At 37.7% G+C, this 24,966-nt stretch overlaps 1 protein-coding gene across 7 annotated transcripts in view; it reads left to right on the top strand.

Annotated features, from left to right (window-relative positions):
- The window catches only part of LOC6037543 (arrestin domain-containing protein 3), a 68,859-nt gene that overhangs the window by 22,418 nt on the left and 21,475 nt on the right, over nt 1–24,966 (top strand). For 2 of the 7 annotated variants that reach the window (XM_038255455.1, XM_038255448.1), the window contains exons 2-3: nt 19,458–19,991; nt 21,785–21,855. In XM_038255455.1, the coding sequence (XP_038111383.1) occupies nt 19,880–19,991; nt 21,785–21,855 (183 nt within the window). In that variant the 5' untranslated portion in view covers nt 19,458–19,879. The remainder of the gene's footprint in view (nt 1–19,457; nt 19,992–21,784; nt 21,856–24,966) is intronic. The other 5 variants (XM_038255449.1, XM_038255454.1, XM_038255450.1 and 2 more) reach the window with 3 other exon arrangements.

Raw genomic sequence — 24,966 nt, 5'->3', positions numbered from 1 at the left:
GGAAATCGTCATTAATCAGTGATTGCCAACTAGGACGTCACTGATTGTACCACAAAATTATATTAATTTTGAAACACATTTGATTTAGACCAAAAATTCTTTCGATAGCTTAAAGAAGGCAACAACCGGCACATGCTGATTCATTTTGGTGCAGAAATTCGTTAAATTGAATTCAATACAGAGAATTTTAGAGTGATGATCAATTTTCTTAGAAAATGATCAACTGCTTCACCTTAAATATAAAGAAACATGAACATTGTCGATATCTCAATAAATAATGGTCCGATTTCCAATGTTAAACCATGAAACATTCGTGAAACTTTTCGATCTTTTCAAAAACAATATTTTATTTTTATTTGAATCAAGACTAACTTTTCAAAATAGCTTAATATTGAATGTTTGGATTGAATGTCGGTCATGTCCAAGTTCTGCAAAGACAAAAAAAGTATTTTTATATGCATTTATTTTATTAAGTATTTGTTTTATGTTGGTTATTCGACTTGGGATTACTTTAAAACATCCAACAATTATCTTTGCCTATCCTATTTGTTTTCTTGCGTGTTTTATCCTACATTTTTTGACAAAAACATCTACTTTTGAAAACATCCAAACAATTCACAATTTCGATTCCACAAATTTCAGTCAAATTGAAAAGTAAAAACTAACTTAATTCACCTTATGTGGCGTGAGCCTCCTCACTCTTTACCAAAAATTTGCTACACAAAAGATCAGGAAATAATTGTCATATTGCTACGGAAACAACTAAAACCAAAAGATTCGAAGTCAAAAAAGTGCATAAATATCTCATAGGTGGTCATAGCTTGAGACAGGGTTGCAAAATCTTCAATATTCTTCCGTTTGAAGGGGTTTTCATAACATATCCCTAAGGCTACCAGCTATACCGATTTTCGATCCTCTTCGAGGATTTTTAAAAGTTCGGAATTTTTATACGGAATTTAAACAACTTTTTTTAAATTGATTTGCAGTTTGATTTTAAGGGGATAATTTGCAGAGTTTTCCAAGTTTTCCTCAGTTCAAATAAATCTTTTATCAATAATTGTTCTTTTCAAATTCTTTGCAAAAAAATATTCAATAAAAGAACATGATGATTTGATTCAGCAAATCACGGTTTATTTTGTGTTTTTTTTTTAATTCTGCGAGTCTTAAGCAGTCTGATAGAAAAGTGAAAATTACAAGCTTTAAAAAATTCACAATTTTAAAATTTATCTAATTAATTCCTTGACAGTTTTTGTTGTACCATGTTGTCATATCGGCAAAGTGAACACATTTTTATTTCGTTATAAAAAGTTTGATGTCACACTTATTCAATTTTTATTATTTTACACTCGATTTTTTAATTTTCACAAAAAAATCACTGTTTTCGTTCACTCAATTTTCAAAAAACGGGTGCCAAGATATCTTAACACTGCCTTGGCCAAATCGGCTCAAAATTTTTGTGAAGACTCCTTAAAGCGGTCCTGTGTGCATGACAAAGGCCGATTTTCAAAAAACTTATTTAAAAAAAAGATTTTTGTGTTTTTCATATAAAAAATGCACACGGGATATGTTTTGAGAGTCTTCTCCCCGAATTTCAGCCAATTTGGTCCATCCCATCTCGAGATATCGTGGCACCCTTAAATCAACTCGGTGTTTCGAGAAAAACGCTCAGAAAGTTTGACAGACCGCTCTGCGCTCGGCAAAATGTTGAGCTTAAAATCGTCTCCAACTCAGTTTAATCATGTAATTCCTTCATGAAACTTTCAGGAGTGATTAAAAATCATCTTTTTAGTGGATTCAATAAATTTTCTGTAATATGAAATTTTGTGATTTTCTACATGTATGAAACCCCTTAAGGTGAAGCACGAGAGTGGCGTGCGGCTAAAAATTGAAAATGCTTCGAAGTGCTCTGTGTGTGTGCGTGCGCGAGCGCGCACTGCGGCCCTACCAAGAGAATGCTAAAAACAGGAAAGTAGATTTGCGTCGCGTCGCTCTGCGGCCCCTGCGTCGTTGCGCTGATGGGTGTTAGGGAATATTTGGCTAAGATGTGCAACGGTCAATGTTGAACAGGGGTCATTCATAAAATAAGTCTAATGTCTTTACAGCAGGGTAGCCTCCTCGGGAAAACAGGGAAACCAGAGGAGAAATCGAGAATTTGATATTACCGGGAGAAAATATTAGTTGAAGTAAGTTGAAAAGTCATTGAAGCTAAAAGGATGACACTAGTGATTGGTACTAGCAGGAGTGGCCGACAGCTATAAGTCAACTTCGTTTTTTAGATTAAAATTAGTCAAACTTCTTATAAATGAACTCAATATGTTTTTCTTCACTGTAAGAAAATTATTCTAGTTATTATTTATGTGTAATTCACGTTCACTATTTTCCTGATGACACCGTGAGTGACTTTGGCGATCGTTCACGCTCCATGCAAACAATATTATTTTTGTGAAGGAGGGGTAGGGGGTTTGAAATTTCCAAAATAATTGCCCACGTGGTTTATAGATGGTCCGAATAAGAGCCGGATTATTTTCATCGCATTGCTGATAACTCATCAGGATCAACTCGGATCTTATTGCACCCTCCGACAAAGAATTTCCTACAAGTATCATACTTAGGCGAGACCAGCTCTACCTACCAGAAAAATCTTGAAGCGATGTTTTTCCCCATACATTTTTGCAATTACTGATAGATAATGATCAATAAAGCCATGAGAACCAAATTGCATATTTTTTTACAAATAATCAGAAATAAGTTTTGTTTTTATTTTAAGATAGTCTGGAATAATAAGTACTTCTTCCAAGTTGACAATATAATCAAGATTGATCATGACTTCTATTGGCAAAAAATCACTTTTATACAAAAAATCACTTTTAGGTGGACACAACACAAAAACAATAATTGAATTTTTGTTGGTTTTAAATTTCATTCTTCATCTGAAAAATAAGTTTAAAAAATGTTACTATATTTTACATATTTCCATAATAATAAGGAATTGGGAAAAAATCGCAGTACTTCTAAATTATTTTGCACCATCTTATGTATAACTCAAAAGATGACATTTTCAGTGATAAAAAGCCTAAAAATGACAATTTATATCTTGAGTCTGCAAAAAACAATATCTGGAGATGAAAAATCTCAAAATTTATGAATTTATTTATTTGAAAAGTATTTTGATACTCAGGCCAGTTTAAGAACATTTTAATTTGATGTAAAGATTGTCCATGTAATTTTTATTTCGACTTCATAGTATTTTTTTTATTTGGCTAAAATTTTGTCTTTGAGTAGTTCTCTACGATTTCGCAAATTTTTCACGATTTTCAAATTTTCAACTTTGTCTATCATTCCCTTTATCAAAAGTAGCCATTTTTCATAAAAAGTTCTATAGTAAAAGTCTACATATGCTGTATCTTTTTGACGAAGAACTTCGTCTTAGGGCTCTATACAGGGTAGCAATCCAAAATTTCCAAATGAAACCGAAAAATGAAACGCCTTCCCCAAGCAGAGGGGAATATCACAGAAGCAGCGCGGCCGACGGTTTTGATATAAATATAAACGCCACCCTCCACAGCATTAGTTTAGTCGGTGGTCTACCACCGAAGCGAGAGGAGCTCAGCTTTCGCGAGCGCCAGCCTCTCTTTCCTACAAAACCACGGGAAATTTGAAGGCTGGCTTCAGTCGGTGGTCTACCACCGAAGCGAGAGGAGCTCAGCTCTCGCAAGCGCCACTAGGTGGCGTCTTCAGGAACTAGCCTTCCCGCTTCCCTACAAAACCATGGGAAATCGGAAGGCTGGCTTCAGTCGGTGGTCTACCACCGAAGCGAGAGGAGCTCAGCTCTTCTCGCGAGCGCCAGCCTCTCTTTCCTACAAAACCACGGGAAATTTGAAGGCTGGCTTCAGTCGGTGGTCTACCACCGAAGAGAGGAGATCAGCTCTTCTCGCGAGCGCCAGCCTTCTCTCTTCCTACAAAACCACGGGAAATTTGAAGGCTGGCTTCAGTCGGTGGTCTACCACCGAAGCGAGGAGCTCAGCTCCTCTCGCAAGCGCTTGGCAGTAGTGGCCACCACCTGGAGGCCCCGGGAATGTTCCGATAAGGGGACATTTGCGGAACCATAAGTGTGGGGGCAATATTGGTATCAAACTTTAGGGATTTTGATACTGGACATGAAATTTGACATTTTGGCAGTAATGGCCGCAACCTAGAGTGGCCGGAGGCCCCGGGGATGTTCCGATAAGGGGACATTTGCCGAACCATAAGAGTTGGGGCAATATGGGTATCAAAATTAAGGGATTTTGATACTGGACATGAAATATGACATTTTGGCAGTAGTGGCCACCACCCGGAGTGGCCGGAGGCCCCGGGAATGTTCCGATAAGGGGACATTTGGGGAACCATAAGAGTTGGGGCAATATGGGTATCAAACTTAAGGGATTTTGATACTGGACATGAAATTTGACATTTTGGCAGTAGTGGCCACCACCTGGAGTGGCCGGAGGCCCCGGGGATGTTCCGATGGGGGACATTTGCGGAACCATAAGAGTTGGGGCAATATGGGTATCAAACTTAAGGGATTTTGATACTGGACATGAAATTTGACATTTTGGCAGCAGTGGCCATAACCTGGAGTGGCCGCAGGCCCTGGGATGTTCCGATAAGGGGACATTTGCGGAACCATAAGAGTTGGGGCAATATGGGTATCAAACTTTAGGGATTTTGATACTGGACATGAAATTTGACATTTTGGCAGTAGTGGCCACCACCTGGAGTGGCCGGAGGCTCCGGGGATGTTCCGATGGGGGGACATTTGCGGAACCATAAGAGTTGGGGCAATATGGGTATCAAACTTAAGGGATTTTGATACTGGACATGAAATTTGACATTTCGGCAGTAGTGGCCACCACCTGGAGTGGCCGGAGGCCCCGGGGGTGTTCCGATAGGGGGAAATTTGCAGAACCATAAAAGTTGGGGGAATATGGGTATCAAACTTTAGGGATTTTGATACGTGACATGAAATTTGACATTTTGGCAGCAGTGGCCATAACCTGGAGTGGCCGCAGGCCCCTGGGATGTTCCGATAAGGGGACATTTGCGGAACCATAAGAGTTGGGGCAACATTTTGGCAGTAATGGCCGCAACCTAGAGTGGCCGGAGGCCCCGGGGATGTTCCGATAAGGGGACATTTGCGGAACCATAAAAGTTGGGGCAATATAAGTATCAAACTTTAGGGTTTTTGATACTGGACATGAAATTTGACATTTTGGTAGTAGTGGCCACCACCTGGAGTGGCCGGAGGCCCCGGGGATGTTCCGATGGGGGGACATTTGCGGAACCATAAAAGTTGGGGCAATATAAGTATCAAACTTTAGGGTTTTTGATACTGGACATGAAATTTGACATTTTGGTAGTAGTGGCCACCACCTGGAGTGGCCGGAGGCCCCGGGAATGTTCCGATATGGGGACATTTGGGGAACCATAAGAGTTAGGGCAATATGGGTTTCAAACTTTAGGGTTTTTGATACTGGACATGAAATTTGACATTTCGGCAGTAGTGGCCACCACCTGGAGTGGCCGGAGGCCCCGGGGGTGTTCCGATAGGGGGAAATTTGCAGAACCATAAAAGTTGGGGGAATATGGGTATCAAACTTTAGAGATTTTGATACGTGACATGAAATTTGACATTTTGGCAGCAGTGGCCATAACCTGGAGTGGCCGCAGGCCCCTGGGATGTTCCGATAAGGGGACATTTGCGGAACCATAAGAGTTGGGGCAATATGGGTATCAAACTTAAGGGATTTTGATACTGGACATGAAATTTGACATTTTGGCAGTAGTGGCCACCACCTGGAGTGGCCGTAGGCCCCGGGGATGTTCCGATAAGGGGACATTTGCGGAACCATAAAAGTTGGGGCAATATAAGTATCAAACTTCAGGGTTTTTGATACTGGACATGAAATTTGACATTTCGGCAGTAGTGGCCACAATCCGGAATGACCGGATCCCTCGGGCGTGTTCCGATGGGGGGACATTTGCGGAACCATACGAGTTGCGGCAATATAAGTATCAAACTTCAGGGTTTTTGATACTGGACATGAAATTTGAAATTGGCGGAACCATAAGAGTTGGGGCAATAAAGGTATCAAAATGTAGCTGCTCCTCTGTGATGTTGCTGCACGGTTACGCAAAACGGAAATGAAATTAAATCCAGCCTCGGAATAGAGTTATCTACGTGCGTATGTATTGCGTGTACGTACACGAAAAAGATTGAGGTTAAATTTTGTACAGTCCAGCAAAACAAATGGCGTGCTAGTGTGCGTGAGAGCGGGCTTAGATAACTCTATCAGAATCACCTCGATCACCTCACGTCGAGGCCACCTCAGCTGCAGCAGAAGAGGGCGCAGAAGGCGAAAATTTCCCTAGGCAGCCCAACGGACAAACAACGAAGAACAACCGCTGCACCGCAGGAGAAGCAAACCACAGGCCAAGGTTCCGAAGGAGAGAGGAAACCGGCCAAGCCCGCGGCCCGTTCGCTGGTTGACGAAACGAATCTGGCCGCCATCACCCCGAAGGATCGGAACTTCGGAACGAATCGCCACTGCAGACCATCGGGAAAGAAGAAGAGCAGCTCCTCCACCATTGCAAGTGTAACGGACAAGAAGCAAAAGCCCCGCCGCAAGTAGCACTTAGGAACGTGGTGCTGATGCAGGTTGACCCAGACAAAAGCCATGGACATCTTCCTCAACGTCGACCGGAGAAGCGGCCCGAATGAAACACTACACCTCGCGGAAGATTTGATAAACAAACGGCCCTTTTCAGGGCCACCAAATATCTCACGAAAGAGTTGTTCCTTCAAAATTTCCCTCTAAGAATGTTCCCTAAAAATTTAAAAAAAGATCGAATAAAAATCATTTCACCACAGAGTTAGCATGAAACCACTGTTTCTGTGTGGTAGAATGTCATACGCGCTTGTGTGTGTGTGTGTGTGTGTGTGTGTGTGTGTGTGTGTGTGTGTGTGTGAGCACGGAGAGGGAAAAATCGCCTGCTGCAAAAATGCACAAGTCAGAATAACTTTTCGAAAATTTGGAGCCGTCGCCGATTGCTGGCAACAGCCTTCAAAAAACACTGGCTCAGAAAAGCCCCATCGAAACGACGTTGAACGCTTCAACTTTATCCTCAGCTCAAGCATCTCCGCCGTCAGGTATTCCCGGTTTGGTTGACTCGTCCGACCGGGAACTGCGGCCCAGCTCGAGACTACCGTGTCTGTTTCTCGCCTTCACCTTTCCTCATTTGCTGACGCGTCGTCCCTTCCTCTTTGAAAGTCGAGAGTGAAATGATTGCGAAAATGACAAATCGACCTATATTTATAGATTTTTGTTTTGGCATATCGCGGAACGATCAAATCTTGGTGGCGAATGCAGTAGGAAGGCAGAGAGAATGCAGTAGGAACGGCAAAATGAGGAAAAAATCTGGCGTGCTTGTGAAAAGAGGGGAAGTAATAGCGAAGTAGAAGTATAAAAATGCGTTTTACCCTTTCCACTCCACTTAGTTGCCACCGAGATGCTGAACAAGTCGGGTCGGCTCATAATATCTGACCCGCAGACGGGTGAAGCAGCAGCAGCAGGGAGAGAGAGAGCCCCAAATTCTCTCTTCCGGAGAAGGATTTCTTCTGAAAAATTACCTTTATTTTCTAGAGAGAGAGAGAGAGAGAATCGGAGAGCAGCACCGAAGAGGGCAAATTGTGTGCGAATGCCGTAGAATGACACACCATACATACACACTCCCGTTTCATGGTACACGCTGATTGGGTTCGATGCGTCGAGTTTCCCTTCCACGGATGTTCGATTGATGTATCTAAATTCGTCACCTGAAAAGGCCATCAAAGACTGCGACCAACTACAGATACACCCGGGGACGAGCAAAACCGCCAGCGGAGGCAACTTTTAGGCAGTGGAGTAAAATCGTTTAACCTAGTAGACTGTGTGAAAATTGTTGTAGCCCTGTTGTATGGGTTAGTACAACGAATCTACTACGAGCTCGTGTAATTGGTCACGGCCCGGGATGCACAGCCGGGTCAGTCAGGAAGCTTCCCCCAATTCGTTCAAAGATTTTGTTTACGCCAGTGGTGGCCAAAACCTGGAGTGGCCGGTGCCCTCAAAGAAGGTTCCCCCGGGGCCTGGGGGGACATTTACAGAACCATACGAGTTTTGGCAATATGGGTATCAAAATTTATGGTTTTTGATACTGAACATGAAAATGGCCATTTCGACAGTGGTGGCTAAAACCTGGAGTGGCCGGTGCCCTCAAAGAAGGTTCCCCCGGGGCCCGGAGGGCCTTTTACAGAACCATATGAGTTTTGGCAATATGGGTATCAAAATTCATAATTTTTGATACTGAACTAAAATTGACATTTCGACAGTAGTGGCCACAACCTGGAGTGGCCGGTGCCCTCAAAGCAGGTTCCTCTTGGGCCCAGGGTAACATTAACCGAAACATACGGGTTGTTGCAATATGGGTATCAAAATTCATTGTTTTGATATAGAACCTGCAAATGGCCATTTCGACAGTAGTGGCCACAACCTGGAGTTGCCGGTGCCCTCATGGAAAGTTCACCTTGGGGAACATTTAGGACAATTTTGCCGACAAATCTATGAAACAAAATACAATAATCTTATCCCAGATTTCACTAGCAATCCAAAACTCATTCAAAATGTTTGGTCCTATGTCTTTCGGTTATGTCTCTGACATACCATCTTGAACTTTTGGCAATATGAGTAATAAATCGCTGGGGGTAATAAATTGATAATTGCGAAATTATTGAAATTGAGAATAACTCTTTCGTAATCAATTTGAGCCCTAAAAGGGCTTTTAATGCTTGCTGTTGAAATTTACTTGGCTGTCGCCGATGGCTGGCAAGAGCCTTGCCAAAACATTTCCCCATAGCGAACAACATTGAACCCTTCCAGGTTCGGTCTGCCCCTTCGCCGCGATGCTTCTCCGTCTTCAGCTATCTTTGTTGCCGCTGTGTCGTCCCTTCCTCGTAGACTGTCGAGAGTGATTTGAGTACGCAAATGAAATAGATTTTCGTTTTGGGATTTCGTGGAACGAAGAAATCTAGGTGGCGAATGCCGTAGGAAGGCAGAGAGAACGCCGTAGAAACGTCAAAACGAGAAAAAAGTCTTGTAATGTGTTGGAATAAATCGTTTAATGTGATTCAAATTTGTTGTGACGCAAAGAAAATCTTTAACACATGGTTCAGACTGGCTCTCTGTAATGAATTGGAGTCCTGATAATGGCTTTTTATTATTTCAAAATATTTCTAAAAAATTGTTCAATGCCAAAAGTTTAATTGATGAAATGATTTCAAATCAACTGGCACGAAAATCTTGACATTACGATTAGCTGTGAAGCGTTTCAAAACTTTAGACGTTATCCAACGTCAAAATACCATAAGATCTTAGAGCAGAAATACCATAAGATCTTAGAGCAGAAATAAATAGATCTTAAGAAATAACCGTTTCGTGATTGATTTTGTGGCCAAGAAACGCAAATAATAAAACTATAAAAAAAATCATTAACTTTTGTGTCCGAAGTTCTTCGTCATGATGGTTATGCCTGTAGCATTACCACTGCACCTTTTTTAGGGGCAAGCTAGCACCATACTCTCTTCGGGAAAGTTTTAAAGCACTTCTGGAGTAACCAAATACGATAATATAAATATAAAATAAAAATATAAAAAAAGTTTTCCCATACAAATTCCCATAGAAAATTGAACCGCTTTGCTCAGAATGAGGACTAAACTAATCGTTACCAAACTTTGGGGAGTTGTTTAGTACCAAAAAGGAACTGAAAAATTGCTGTGCTCACTTAATTTGGACAACTTTAGTTGTTTTCTATACAACCATATTTCACCCTAATGGGTATACATTTTTGATTTCTTTCGTTTTTATCATTTAAAAAATACTTGTTGAAAGAAAAGGATATCTAAAACTAAATGGTTTTGAAAGACTGAGATTATTTTTACAATTTTCATTTTAGGATTTTGCAAACTTTGTGAAATTCTTCAAATTTTATTTCTTCTAAAAAAATTCTTCTATTTTTTTTTCTTTCAATAAAAATAAATTAAAAATTTTAAAATAAAGCATTGATTTTGAAAAGGTAATAAATATATAAAAAAAAATTGCGTTGGGATCGTATAAGTCCAAGGAAGGTTCTTACGCCAAAAAATTACAACTTTGGCCACTCTGGAACCGATTCCGGGAAATCTGCAGATTGTATGGGAAAAGTTACGTAAAAACAAATTTTGATCACAGGAGGCTGAATAAGAAAAAAAAGTTAAAAACGTAAACAAACGAAAAAAGGAAGAACGAAGTTTATCGGGTAAGGCTTGTTTTAGATAAAATTTCTTATTCCATAGTTTAGACCATAGGATCATATGACCATAGGACCGATAGAAACTAATTGTTCAATTTACAAAGCTTAGAAATTTCCTCAACAAAAAAATCGCCACGCTTTTCCTATACCTATAACATGCAATGTCACACTTGCTAGTGACAAAAAGAGAAATTAAAAATCAACAAAAAATGTTTTACCGTGTATAATTTTTATTCACTGTAGTCCTTATCCATACCTACAACTTTGCCAAAGGCACCAAATCGATCAAAAAGGTCGTTCAAAAGATACATAATTTTCATACATCATTTTTGTATGGACAGCTGTCAAATTTGTATGGAAAATTATACGGACAAACTAATGATTATGAATACAAAGAGACGAGTTGTTCCTTTCGTCTCTTTGTATTCATAGTAATGAAATCTGCTAAAACGCTCAACCAAACCACAAACTAATAATGCAAAATGGCTTCTCTGGGCATACCGAAGGCACCTAAAAAGTTTTAGCCGGATTAAAAAATACAAAAAATAAAATTAGAAAACGACCGATTTCGCAGAGAATTGCTCATTTGCGAATTCAAAGAGAACCACAACATTGTCATAAGAAGCAATTTAGCATCATACGTTTTTTCACATAAGCCTCAATACAATTTTGCGGCGAAGTCATATAAAGTGGGTACGTAAATATATGAAAATTTGGACCAACTCATACAGAAGTTGCCCCGACCCCTCTTCGATTTGCGTGAAACATTGTCCTAAGGTTTTTTTTTCCTGATCACGAATCCTAGGTCCGTTTTTGATATCTCGTGACGGAGGGCGGTACAACCCCTTCAATTTTTGAACATGCGAAAAATACATGTTTTTCAATAATTTGCAGCCTGAAAAGGTGATGAGATGGAAATTTGGTGTCATTGTGACTTTTATGTAAAATTGGGGCGTATTTGATGGCGTACTCAGAATTCCGAAAAAAGGCCAATCCATTCTTCGTAACTCAACTGTGAATTTTTTTGAACACGTCATTTTAAGGAAAATTTAATGTTCTTTTCGAATCTACATTAACCCACAACAGTCATTTTTTCATTTAGAGCAAAAAATTTCATTTTATAATTTCGTGTTTTTGTAACTTTCAAGTGTTATTTTTTAGAGTGTTACATTGTGTTACAAAGCTGTAGAGCAAGCAATTACAAAAAAAAAATATTTATAAACATAAGGAGTTTTCTTGTGATCATCACTAGTTATCGTGATTTTACGAAAAAAAAGTTTTGAAAATGTTCGAAAATCTAGTGAACTACCATCGGATGATTTTTTTGTAAAAATGTGTAATGTTACATCAGGAACTGGTAAATTTTTCACACGGTTATGTTGAATTTAATTTTTTAACTTATTACTAAACATTCCAACACGTAAGCCTCCAAAAAAGTCGGAACGGAAACTTCAACTCGTTGGATCTCGGCCATTGCTCAACCAATTGATACGATTCTTTTTCCAGAATATTCTTTGTATGTCTAGATGAGTTCCAATTTGTTTTTAATCTCTACAAAACAGTTGGAACGATGCTTTCGTTGCAGAAATTACAGATTTGTTCGAATCGAGTTCAACAAAATTTTGAAAATGGTTTTTTTTTAATTTGGTGATTTTTATGTAGTCAAACTCCGATTTTTTTTTTAAATCAAGAAAGGTTAACTCGGTTTATTTTGCACCTCTCGACAGAGTTGTAGGAAATTGAATTTCAATCACCCATAAAAGAAAGCTGAGAGAACAGCCCTACCAAAATCTAATGGTAGAATAAACCGTTCGTTCAATGCAATAGTTCATCCCATTTGGTGGATTATATTGGCAAATGACCATCTCATATTCATCGAACCTTTGTAGCTGATGTTGCAAAGGCGCGAAAATGAACTCATAAGAATAATACTCTCGCCAATCTTAGGATTTATTCGCTGTGTCCCTTCACAGAACCTTTGTACTACCAGATCGTTATCCTTGTAGAGGAATGGCGTTTTTATTTTTAGACCACGTTTCCCATATTTCCTCAAACCAACTACTTTATCGTCTTCATTTTGCTGGGCAAGATATGGCACCGTCGATTTTTAGACGATGACTCCAGCATTTTTTCTCTTTTGCACTTCGATGTATTGCCATCTCACTATAGAGTTATCCATCTGCGCGGAAATGGTCATTTATGAGCCTAATAACTTTTAAGCAAAATATCATAAAAATATGGAAAGTTTTTTTAAGTTTAACGAAGAACTTCAAATTGCCTTAGCGTTCTCGATTGCGAGATCCCTACTCGAAACTAGGTGTCCGAAGGCTTGATTGTTGAGGCAATTGCAAACCTCTTTTTACACCTTAGCTTCCATCCACCCCGGGATTCGAACTGACGACCTTAGTATTGTGAGTCCAAATGCCTACCAGCGACTCCACCGAGGCAGGACCCAGGGAGACGACTTCTACACCTGGACTGAGCTAACGACCTAACCTCTAAGTTAGAGCTGGCCAACATTTACTTCCCGTCCGACGGAAGGCGTGGTCAGACAAATCTCGTCTCAAAAAATGCCACCGGGACCTTCTAGGATCGAACCCAGGCTGACTGGGTGAGAGGCTACCACGCTTACCCCTACACTGCGGGTCCCGGCATAACGAAGATCATACACACATTAACAAAATCATGGTAATATTACATATGGGAAGGGATACATCTTTTATGTCAGAAAAAAATGTGTAAATTTACCTCTGAAAATGTGCATTGTTTCCGAATGGCTGGTGAAATTTCACTTTTTCAGTCAAAATTGAGGTAAAATTTAATAATAATAGAAGTAATATTCAACCTTCCAAATTTACACAAGGTTTTATTGTGTAGTTCCAAGAATTAGTAAGAATCGGACAGTTATTGCACATGAACGAACGAAGTTGACTTTATAGCTGTCGGCCACCATTGCTAGTACCAACCACTAGTGTCTTCCTTTTATCTACAAGGACTTCGCCGCCCTGGGCTCCTAAGTGTATGAAAGTATGGCACGGAGCGACGGCGCCGAATACCCATATTTACACAAAGAATTTTAGAGCGCCCGCCGCGGGATTCGAACCGGCGACCTCTGGATTGTGAGTCCAGTGCGCGGTCCGATTGATCCACACGGGCGGGACAAAAAAAAAAAAAAAAAAAAAAATTCCACATTCCACATGTAAAAAACTGAAACAATAGGGGGATGGCGTCGCTATTTTTAGACCACGTTTTCCACTTTTTCTCATCGAAACCGACTACTTTATCGACATAATTTTGCTGGGCGAGATAGGACCCCGTCTATTTTTAGACGATGACTCAGCACTTTTCCACTCTTGCACCTCAAAAAACCAGATGGCAGCACGATGTAACGCCACGTCCCTATTGCTTTTCTCTATAAATTTTGAAGAATTTTCCCATATAAACTTCAAGCGATTAGAGGGGAGGGGTTCCCATGGTCAGGATGAGCTCAAATCTGTAATCTAGTCTAGCGATCTTTGATTTCAAGAGGAAGCCCGGATTTCGACCACCCTAGTGTACAAGAATCACACTTGACAAAGTTGGGTTAGAATTGCGCTACCTGCAGACAAAATCCTGAAGCGAGGTTTTTTCCCAAACATTTTCTCAATTTTTTATTTACAAACATCAACTCTCAACAGCGACCCCTAAAAATCTTAAAACTGTTTTATTTTTGCCAAAGAATTGGAATAAGGGAGTGTCCTCAGAAAAATTAAACACTTTGGATTATCAAATCACAAAATATTTTTGTTTCGTTATTTTATAATGGATTTTTGAACTCAAATATGACCCCAAAAATGTGAATTATGATTTCAGTAACGAAATGTAAAAAAAAATAATGCAAAAGCTTTAGGAGATTGATAATTAACAAAAGTTGATAAATCAGAAAGAAAATATTGCTAAAAATGCGAGTTGCAATAATCAGAGGTAGATTAAATTGTGTATTACCAAAAACATGATGAGATTTTTAAAAAGAGTCAATACATCTTTTGTGTGATTTGTGCCATATAAATAAGAATGAAAATGGTGTAAGAGATTCAGATTGTCGACGCTCTGCATAAGTTAAAGAGATTAGCTGTGAGCAAGTTCAGAACAAAATATTTCTAAGCGGGATTGATTTGCGAACATTTTCACGATAGGACTCATCCAGAACATTCGTTAGGTGGGACAAACAAACAGACAAGCTTGCCGTAAATTATATAATTTTTGGAGCAAAACAGTCAGTCCCCGGCAAAAAAGATATGCGTCGCACCTCGCGACGCCCGAGACGCCATTTGATTTTGCCGGGGCCGATTTTTCGAAAAAATGTTAAACTTTGAAGGTCCGTACCGAGCTCCAAGGTGCTCCAAACTTCAATGTTATATACCGTAAACCGGGGTGACTTTGATAGGATTTCAATTTGTTTTTAGAATATTTTCCAACAGATAAGATTTTTCTCAAGATTATTATTTTTAAAACATGTACTGGGGTAGGCCACACAAAGTCCATGCACTATTTTGGAAAAAAGTTTTTTCAATAGTGTTTAGAAAAATAGTTACGTTAAAAATTCTTAGTTTAAATTCCGGGGTGACTTTGATAGTCATAGTTTTTCTTGTTAAAATCATATTTAAGATGTTCAAACTTTATTTGTACGATAAATGTACCATCACTAAAGTAGCTGATATAGTTTGTAAGAAAAAAAATCAATGTTTATGTTAAGTTAACTAAGTTTATAAGGTTTTTAACAAAATACATATAAATTTTAGGTAAAATTGTTAAAAAGTCGAAATTTCGCCTGAAATTTGTTAAAACTAGTTTTGTTAGTAAAATTATCGATTTATATTGCATTTTATACTGAATTCGAAGCACGAATCACAAGTTTTCACATTTTACATGAAATTTTTTCAACTGAAATTGCCTATATGAGATTTTGCCTATTGGAGATTTTTTTTAATTGTGTTTCAAAAACACATATTATTTATTATTTACAAACTTATTTAACCTTCTCCTAGTGGAAAATTGTCCAAAGAATCCGAAAATGCATTCAGTTTTCCGATTAAAAATCATGTTCATTGAGAAAATCATGACACTTCGAGAAGTTTAAAATAATGACTTCCATCAACATTTTCTTAACTATAGTTAACTAACTTTATAATCCTTTCAAAAATTTATGAAAAGTTCTTCTTGAGGTACTTTGAACACTTCTCTACCACGGTCAGTATGTTTCTGAACCATTCCTTAGGGACCATCCATAAACCACGTGGACACTTTTTTGGGAATCTGTTACCCCCTCGTGGACAATTGTCCATACAAAAAAACTTTTGTATGGATCGTGGACAATCGCCATACCCCCTAAAGTGTCCACGTGGTTTATGGATGGTCCCTTACGTATTTTAATTGTACTCTTAATTTTACGGGAAAATCGCAAACCTATCAAAGTCACCCCGGCTATCAAAGTTACCCCGTTTTACGGTATACCAAAAGATGCGCAGGGATCCGACCTACACGCCAGTGATGTTTTTGATAAACGCATTTGTGGCCAAAGTGCCTCAAAAATAGACATAGCGCCAGCTCCTGTTACGTCCATTCAAGCTTATATTTGGGATTTGGGCTAAGTATGCCCACCGGAACGAAGCCCTGAATTGCCGCCAAAAAGTCATTTTTGTTACATCCTATTACCTACACACGCAAAATTACTCTACTGTATTTTGTTTTAGTATTCCTGTTATACAATTACTATCTTCTTGATTTTGCTTTCAACCTCGTCATAAGATTTTTTTTTTACTAAAAGAGTTTTTATGTGTTCCACTAATAATTAACAAAACAAACGTTGGGTATTTTTCATATACATTTGGTATGAGACGCAATCATTTAGAAATTTATAAAATAAATAAAGATCCCTAATGTTGTCGGGACCGTGGTGTAGGAGTAAGCGTGGTTTCCTCTCACCCAATCGGCCTGGGTTCGATCCCAGAAGGTCCCGGTGGCATTTTCGAGACGAGATTTGTCTGATCACGCCTTCCGTCGGACGGGAAGTAAATGTTGGCCCCTAACCTAAAGGTTAGGTCGTTAGCTCAGTCCAGGTGTAGGAGTCGTCTCCCTGGGTCCTGTCTCGGTGGAGTCGCTGGTAGGCAGTTGGACTCACAATCCAAAGGTCGTCAGTTCGAATACGGGGTGGATGGAAGCTAAGGTGTAATGTTATGAGAGAGATTCTCATGTCGAACAAGCTCGTCATACAATATGGTATTGTAAAGCGTTCATTTTTAACAACTTTTAGAATATTGAAAAATTCCCAAAAATAATGGTAAAACACTTTGAAGCACTTTGAAAAAATATCTCTGATAAAATCGTTTCTGTACTAAAACATCTCAAACTTATTTATTTATTATTCCAATGATGATAGTTGGTGAAAAATAATTATTGAAGAAGTTTCTGCTAAATCTCAAAAAGTTTTGATGCCTTATTTTACAAATTATAGTAAAAAACATTGAAAATATGGTAATTTTGGAAACAACTCGGAACTGCTAGGAGCCGTTTTGCCGAGCATTTTTCTAAAAAAAAGCGGTGGGCGCTCTTAAATTCTTTGTGTAAATATGGGTATCCGGCGCCGTCACTCCGTGCCATATTTTCATACACTTAGGAGCCCAGGGTGGCGAAGTCCTTGTAGATAAAAGTACCTAGTCTTCATGCAATTTTGGCCGCTGTCCTTATACGAATCTCATGTGAAAACTTAAAAATTGAAAATCTCTTGATTTTTTTTTTGTTGAATTGACATGTATTTCCGTCGCGTACTTGATGTTTGCACATCACTATTATTTCAAGTGATGAATAGTTTATTCAGAAGAGAGCAAACAAGTTACTATCACAAACTTTGCAAAATATTTTTAATGTAGTTAGAATTGCAAATTGTATGGAAGAGCTAAATCATAAAAAATGCCAAGAGAACAAATTCCCCCCCAGGTCCAATAATTATTTTCTACCTGACTCTGAATGCTGGATTGTTCTAACAATTTTCTAAAACTTTGCTGAAGGCATCCAATCAATCTGAAAATTTCTTTTCAAGATTTTTGATTTTCAAATTTTTACATGAAATTCAAGACAACGACCAAAATTGAATGAAAACTTGTAGGGGCAATCCAAACATGCAAAAAAAGAACTTTGGTCATAGAGAAGGCTCGAAATTTTTATTAGCTAAATATATAATACATAGGTGAAATTCATTTCTGACTTTCGGAGAGGATTGCTAATAACTTATAGGCAAAAAGACCAAATTTTTTTTTGAAAAATGCTCGGCAAATCGGCTCCGAGTAGTTCCGAGTTGTTTCCAAAATTACCATATTTTCAATGTTTTTTCTATAATTTGTAAAATAAGACATCAAAATTTTTTAGATTTAGCAGAATTTTCTTCAATAATTATTTTTCACCAACTATCATTATTGGAATGATAAATAAATAAGTTTAAAGATGTTTTAGAACAAAAACGATTTTATCAGAGATATTTTGTCTAAAGTGCTGTAACTTTTGCCATTATTTTTGGGATTTTTAAATGTTCTAAAAGTTGTTCAAAAGATAAATTACACAACTTTGTCGAAGAGACCAAAGCTCTACGACCCTCTTGTAAAAAGTTAGTTTTCAGCGCCACCTATGCGGTGAAGTTCGGAACTAAAAATTGGTGCCAAAAGATGCGCACTACTAATATGAGCAACTTTGCCAAAGACACCAAAATTCCCAAAAATATTCCCGAGAAGATATTCATTTATTGCGTAAAATTTCGATTATTCCCCTCTGTGCCCCGTGTGTAGAAGAACGATGGTGCAGCAGCGAACGAGAAACAATGACAAAGCAACCAGGCAAAACCATTTTTGCCACGCGGCTAGCAGTTATCACCGTTATGTCGGTTTCTCCTTTTTCGTACGTCCACTGCTGCACGTTCTGTCGCGTGGTCTGTTGGCGGCTGCGAGTTTTTCAAAATATTTTTTCATGCGTTTAGTGCTCCAATATTTTTCGAGAAAATATCAATGTTATGGTATCATAAGAATCGTAAGAACTTGCTCTTTCCTATCATGTTTTCCTATTTGCAAAAAAGTGACCCCAGTCAGAGTTATCGCGGTGGGAACAAACCAAAACGGGGGCAGACGGTCTACGAAGTTTTCACAAATCGACTCATTGTGAATTCACATTTTGATGAAATTTAAAAGTAGTTAATCCATCTGAAAATTCAGAATGTCTTCTTGATCCCTATGGTTTAACATTTTCCAAAATTCAATTTTGAACGCTTCTACCAGCCCACAAGAAAAAAAAAATTGGACTACGCTCTGCCACTCTGGACCTCCACGTTAAGACAACATTTAAAGCAACTTCTTGGAAAAAAGTTAAGGCATTTTTTCTCCGCGACGCGTTTGTAAACATGGCTGACGTTTTAGAAGAGCACCTACACTGTCAAACGTATCAACGCGAATTTGTGTTAAGTTAACACAAAATTTCATCGAAAAACACGCTCCAAGGAAGTGCATCAAAAGAGATATAAATTTCAATCAGCAATAATTGAATGTTACGTTTGCTATAACGTAAAACTAAGCTTTACTATTTCGTGGTGATTCTAACAAATTACGTGGAAAGTATCTTAATTTTACATCAAATATTTAATTACATGAGTTTAGATTACGTTGAAATAAAAATTGCGTTAGATGTAAAATTAATAATTTTTTAGTGTGATGGATGATTGATCCAGACATGCTTTTCATACAGACAAGTCCAACTTCAAAAATGGACATAATATCGCTGAGTAAATAAATGTCATACACACAGACCTTTGTTCAGTTTTCAAATCTTAGTCGACGATACACCTACGTGTAAAAGTAGCTGTGTAGAGTTTATTTATTGTTAATTTATCAAATTATTTTATGGTTTTGAAGTAAATCTGCATTCAGGTCAATAAAAAAAAGCTCAAATCTTTATATTTGTTACAATTTATTTAAAACTAAGCGCTCCCACTGTATATCAAATCGTTCAGTATTTGTATTGAAAACTTTTGAGTTTAGCATAATTATGAAACATTTTGTGATTGTTATTTTTTTAAGCGTGATCATTGGACGATGAACTATTTTTAAGATCATTGATTCGTAAAAAGTGTTAATACAATTCATAAAAATAGAATAATATTGAGCAGTAAAAATTGCAGCGAAATCGATTCACTAATGTTGTGACATGAGAATATACCATGTTTGGTGCAAGTGATATCTACATTGATTCTAAGTGAAAAAAAACTTGGCTTGTGATCATCATGTCCTCGTGACGGAACAACTTTGACGGAAAGTTAAATTTACCAAGCCACCTCGAAAGGAAGAATGCTAACAAAGTTAAAACTGTGGCAAAGAAATTGTGACTAAAAATCTCATCGTGCAACAAACCCCTTAAAATATCAGCAATAACCGCGAAACCACTGCTCTCGTGAAGCAAAAGTAGCAGAAGAAGAGGCAGCAACGCCAACGACCTCCTTGCGATGGATTACATAAAGGAGTTGGATATTCGACTTGATAAGGAGTACTACTACGCGGGGGAGGTCCTCTCGGGAAAGGTGATGATGCACACAACCGAGAACTTCAAGCTCAAATGTAAGTACAGCGGGGGCGTTAGTTCTTCTCGAAAAAGTTGCAACTTGCATTCAAATTTTCCAACTGGCAGAGCAAGGAAAGTAATTTTTTAACCAAAAATGGTGGAAAAAATAAAAGATATTTCTCATAAAATAATCAAGAAAAATAACCCAGCGCCCCCTCTGCAATTAGTCGCATGCAGGAAGTCTTCACTAACTTTTTTCCAACTCATTATTTACTGCAAAAGTTGGCGAATCTCTGCAAATACTTATTCCTTCCCGCTACTCCTCTGAGGGGGGGCACTTAGTTGCACAAACATGTTTCGCTTGACGGCCCAGATTTCTTAGCATCTTCCCCGACCGACACGCCAAAGTTGATTTCCGGATTGTGTCGGAAGCGAGGCAACCCAATTTACATGGAAAAAGCACGAGGATGGGGATGGGGGATAGACCGATCAAACTTTTCCCTGACGGGTTTATTGGATCAAAATAAGGATGAGGTTCACACTTTCCCTGGAGTTTAATTTGTGCAGACAGGGTTCTGAGTTGAGTTAGTTTTGTGAGGGGAATTTTGCTGGAAATATTGCGCAATATACTTAATTTGGTAATGGACAAGGACATTTGTTGATTTTTATCATCATAAATAAAAATTAAAGCAATATTTTTATTTCAAGACTCTGTGGTTTAGGTTCCAACAAACTAAGCTTTATTTTGTCAAGAGATAAATAGTTCCTCTCACTAACGTCATGATTCGAATTCCCGGACGCTTCGAAACCCGGACACTTCATCTTGTTTTATCAATTATTTGGATTTATGAATGTCAAAACTGTGTCATTTGATGAATTCCAACATCAACTTTCATTTAAAGTTTGTTTGAACGCTGTAGTTAATGCCAAAACAATTAAATACAATAAAATTATAAGTTTACCAAAAATGCAAAACATTTCACTTGAAATATTTCATAGGCGTTCGAAGCACCGGGAAGGCAAAGCAGAAATTTATGGTTTCGATTTCCTTAAATTCCAGCAATTTTTTATATAAACTTTCGATTGTTTTGATGTAAACAGCTTATTTGAGACCTAAAGAATGCCATTCCCTAACATTTCAGTCCAAATTTGTGCGGTTCATAAGTAAAATCGAGTGTCCGGAATTCGAAGCAAAGTGTCCGGATTTCGAATCAGCTTTTATCAGTGTCCGGGATTTGAAGCACAACAAGTCATTTTAATTTTAAAATTCTGATGAAAAATTGTTAGAAAAGACATATTTTGCATGCGTTTTCTTGAAATTGACTGTTTATTCTACATCCTTATGATATTTCTACATTTCCTTCTTATTACATGATTTTTTGCCAGCTATAACAAAAATGATATGCTACTAAGTGTCCGGATTTCGAATCATGACGTTAATTTTGTGTGGTTTTAATTTCATATTGATACCTCCCACCCCCTTTGATTAAATTTAAACAAAAATTAAACCCCTGGTTTTTGAAGGATTTTTAAAGGAGCCCTTTAAAATTAAAACAAAACAATACAGCCAGGTACATTTTCCAAGAAGCAAGGCTAAAACCCTGTCCAGTTAAAAATAAACTCCGAAGGATCCTGCAAAACCTACTCCTTGAAAACTATAAAATTCAAACCAAACAACACTTGCGCGCGCCTTCTTGCCCTGCCAGCCGAGCCAATTCTCGTAAAGTTTTATATTAGTCTGTTAAGTACCATAACACCGACCCCACCCCACCAGTTGCACCCACCCACCCAAAGCATAGTGTGAAAGCTAATTTTCTATTCTTTCTCATTTGCCACTTCTCTCCCACAGCCATTCGTCTGCTACTGCGAGGAAAGGCTCACATTGAGTGGAAGGTGTTTGTTTCCGGGGATAAGCGAACGGTAATTACGAACCGAGAAGAGGCGTCCGACGGGCGTTCTTTAATGTTCCGAGTTCTGGTTGTGTTTTTGTGTGTTTGTGTTTGAGTGCTGGAGTTGTGTCCTTTCGATCAGAATAGTGGAACGAGATTTTTAGCCCTTTTAAATTTTAACTTGTTATAAAAAGGTTGTTGAAAAATGTTGATGTAATCTATTGATAGTTAAAAACAACTCTTAGCAAAGGTTAATTTGAAATTTAAATTTGATTTGATATGCAAAACCTAAAAACAATCAAACAAATCAATTTTTCACCAACTGAAAAAGCAATTAAAGCACATAATTATTCGTGATAACTTTTGTCATACCAATCGAACGTGAATGCTTTACAATGTGTCAGGTATGAGTGCACACATGGATGAACGGCATACAAATAAATTAATGGTAAATGATGATAAAATAACACTGGGTGCAATCATGCCGACACAATTCAACCTCTTTTCGAAATGAAGTCACTATTTACGGCGTATAATAAATAAGCCAACCCGCGATGTGTTGTTGAGCATTTAGTCAATATTTTTCTCTGTTCATGATGGTGATTGAAAAAAGCATAGTCGGTCGATGAAATGTGGGCTTCAACAATCCAAAACTTAAAACAAACTAACATTTTGATTTATTTAAAAAAAAACATACAAATTTGAGGGCTGTCCATAGAAAAGTGCTATGAAAACATTAAAAAATCTGGGCAGAGTTGTAGGTTATGATTAGAAGTATTCAGAAAAAATGTTACACTCTAAAAATAGTTGACCCTCAATTTTCAATCGATGAAATCTTGGAAACCATTAATCAGATTTTCAATGTTTAAAAAGTGAAACTTGAGTGAAATTTTCTCAATTTATAACGACTTAAATTTTACAAGGGCTCAATAAATATTATGTTGGTAATTTTTATTGTTTGCAAGGCAATACCTCAACAATCAAAGATCAAATCAACAATGTCAACAAAAATAAATTGTAGGGGAAATGCATGTATGTTTGGCAGTTTGGTCGGGTATAAAATATATTTGATAACAAAAAGAGCATAATTCCACGTTTAAGCAAACATCGAACAGCATCGGTAGAAACGGCAACTCTTCTAGGATTAATCTGCATTTTCATTTTTAAAATAAAGTTATGTTTAAGTTGCACTTCAAAATATTTTATTTTGTCCCTCATTCCGTGCCATCAGTTTTATCTTCAACCACTGGTCCTAATTTTGGCAAGTCGCAAATCTCTTAGGAACTCTCACACGGCTGCAATTATGTTGCCAACAGTGTTCCCATTCTGTTCTGTTTTCTTTATGTTTTCATACAAATGTACGCATTTCACCTAGCAACCCTGCTGCCCGCTCTCTCACTCTCCAACATTCTTTTGTTTGGCGGCATCTAATTTTAGCATGCTGCGATTATGTTCCAAGTGTCAAAGTCATTTTTTTAGCATAGATACTGACCTTGCTAAACTGAAGCAATTGTTGAACGTTTTGCTGTAGAATAAGCCTGCCCAACGTCCGGCCCGCGGGCTGGATCCAGCACGTCACGCCATTTCATCCGGCCCGCGAAGGCTGTTCATAAAATATTGAATAAATAAAATGATTGTCTGAATTTAAAAAAAAAAAAGCAAATAAATCATTCTGAAAATAGATCGCTGCAAATGTTTCAAAAATATTTATAAATGTTATATTGCAGTGTTGAGGAAATTAAACTTAAAAAAATTGCAACGACCCGCATAATCAAAAACCATCGGGGGAATAGTCCAAACTATATTACTACTAAAAGAGATGTAGTTACCACATACTTAACCATTATCATATAGTTACGGCACTATACAAAACCATAACGAAACTGATCGTCAAATGATGACGTTTTTATTGAAGTAAATCTAATGATTCTAACTATTTTTGAACTATTTGGGGTACAATAACCTTACACTAAACAGTTCGGATTGTTTAGACAACGTGACTCAACGAAAAAATGTACAAGTCCTAATAGTTCAAACAATTTATCAACTTTATTGAGAACAATATAGCAAAATTCCACAGATTTTAGATTTTTATAGTCAGAACCTGTAAGAACTAAAAACCTACTATAAATGCTATAGTAGAACACAATTGATGGCGGCCACATTTTTTTCGATAAGTTTGTATAATCCAAATAATTTGTCAACTTACATGAAGTAAAATTACTATACACCATACTATTTTGAATTAAAAATTTCTATAAGTCCAAATAGTTCAAACAATATTTCAACAGTATGGAGTACAATTACAGTTTGTTATATAATCCAACTATATGTTAAACGATTGGTACAAAAATTTCAACTTTTATCAAGTAAATTGATCACAGTCGATTCCTCTGGATGATAGAGAACCTTCAACACCCCACTTCTCCTCAGATTATCAGAAAACTCCCCAAAAGAAGAAAAATGTTACGAGGGCTCATGAAATTGACTTTCACTATTCCAGAAAAAGTAGGCATGCTGTTCTTACCATACACCAAAAATATGTGTACTACATGGTGGACTATTACTGTTCACTATAAAATGAGTCAATTGTTTGGACTACTTGGACTTATCGAAAATACTTGCCCCCGAGCTTGCTCCTTCTAACACAACATGTCACCAAAACCACTAAAAACCACCAACAGATATAGATCAATCGGATAAGGCGGCAGCAGTTCGGCAGCAACGTAAATAACATCACATATAATGGCGGTAAACATTCACCAACTATCGATAGAACTTAAAAATCAAATTTGATTATATCCGAAGTAGTTATCACAACAATTGTAGGGTTCATTTTTGCGGTCTTTTTTAAAGTGTCGGCAAAGTAGTGTCGGTAAAGTAGTTTTCAGAAACTATAGGGAATAGTCAATTTTTGGGCAATGACTATTTGACGTAAAATCCAAGTTTATAAAAATATTTACATATGTATGAAAACCTCATATAGTTTTCTGCCTAACAACTAATTTCTCATATAGTAAAATCGACCAAAACTATTTTGGGAATGGAATTAATGGTTTGATATATCGTACATATATAGTTGGGTTACAATTTAATGAATAGTAGAGACCATTTGATAAATAGTTGAGTAACTATTTGTCAT

Source organism: Culex quinquefasciatus, chromosome 2, assembly GCF_015732765.1.
Source record: "Culex quinquefasciatus strain JHB chromosome 2, VPISU_Cqui_1.0_pri_paternal, whole genome shotgun sequence".
NCBI classification, from domain to species: Eukaryota; Metazoa; Arthropoda; class Insecta; order Diptera; family Culicidae; genus Culex; species Culex quinquefasciatus.
Note: the sequence above shows the minus strand (reverse complement) of the source record. Positions and strands in the feature narration are given on the sequence as shown.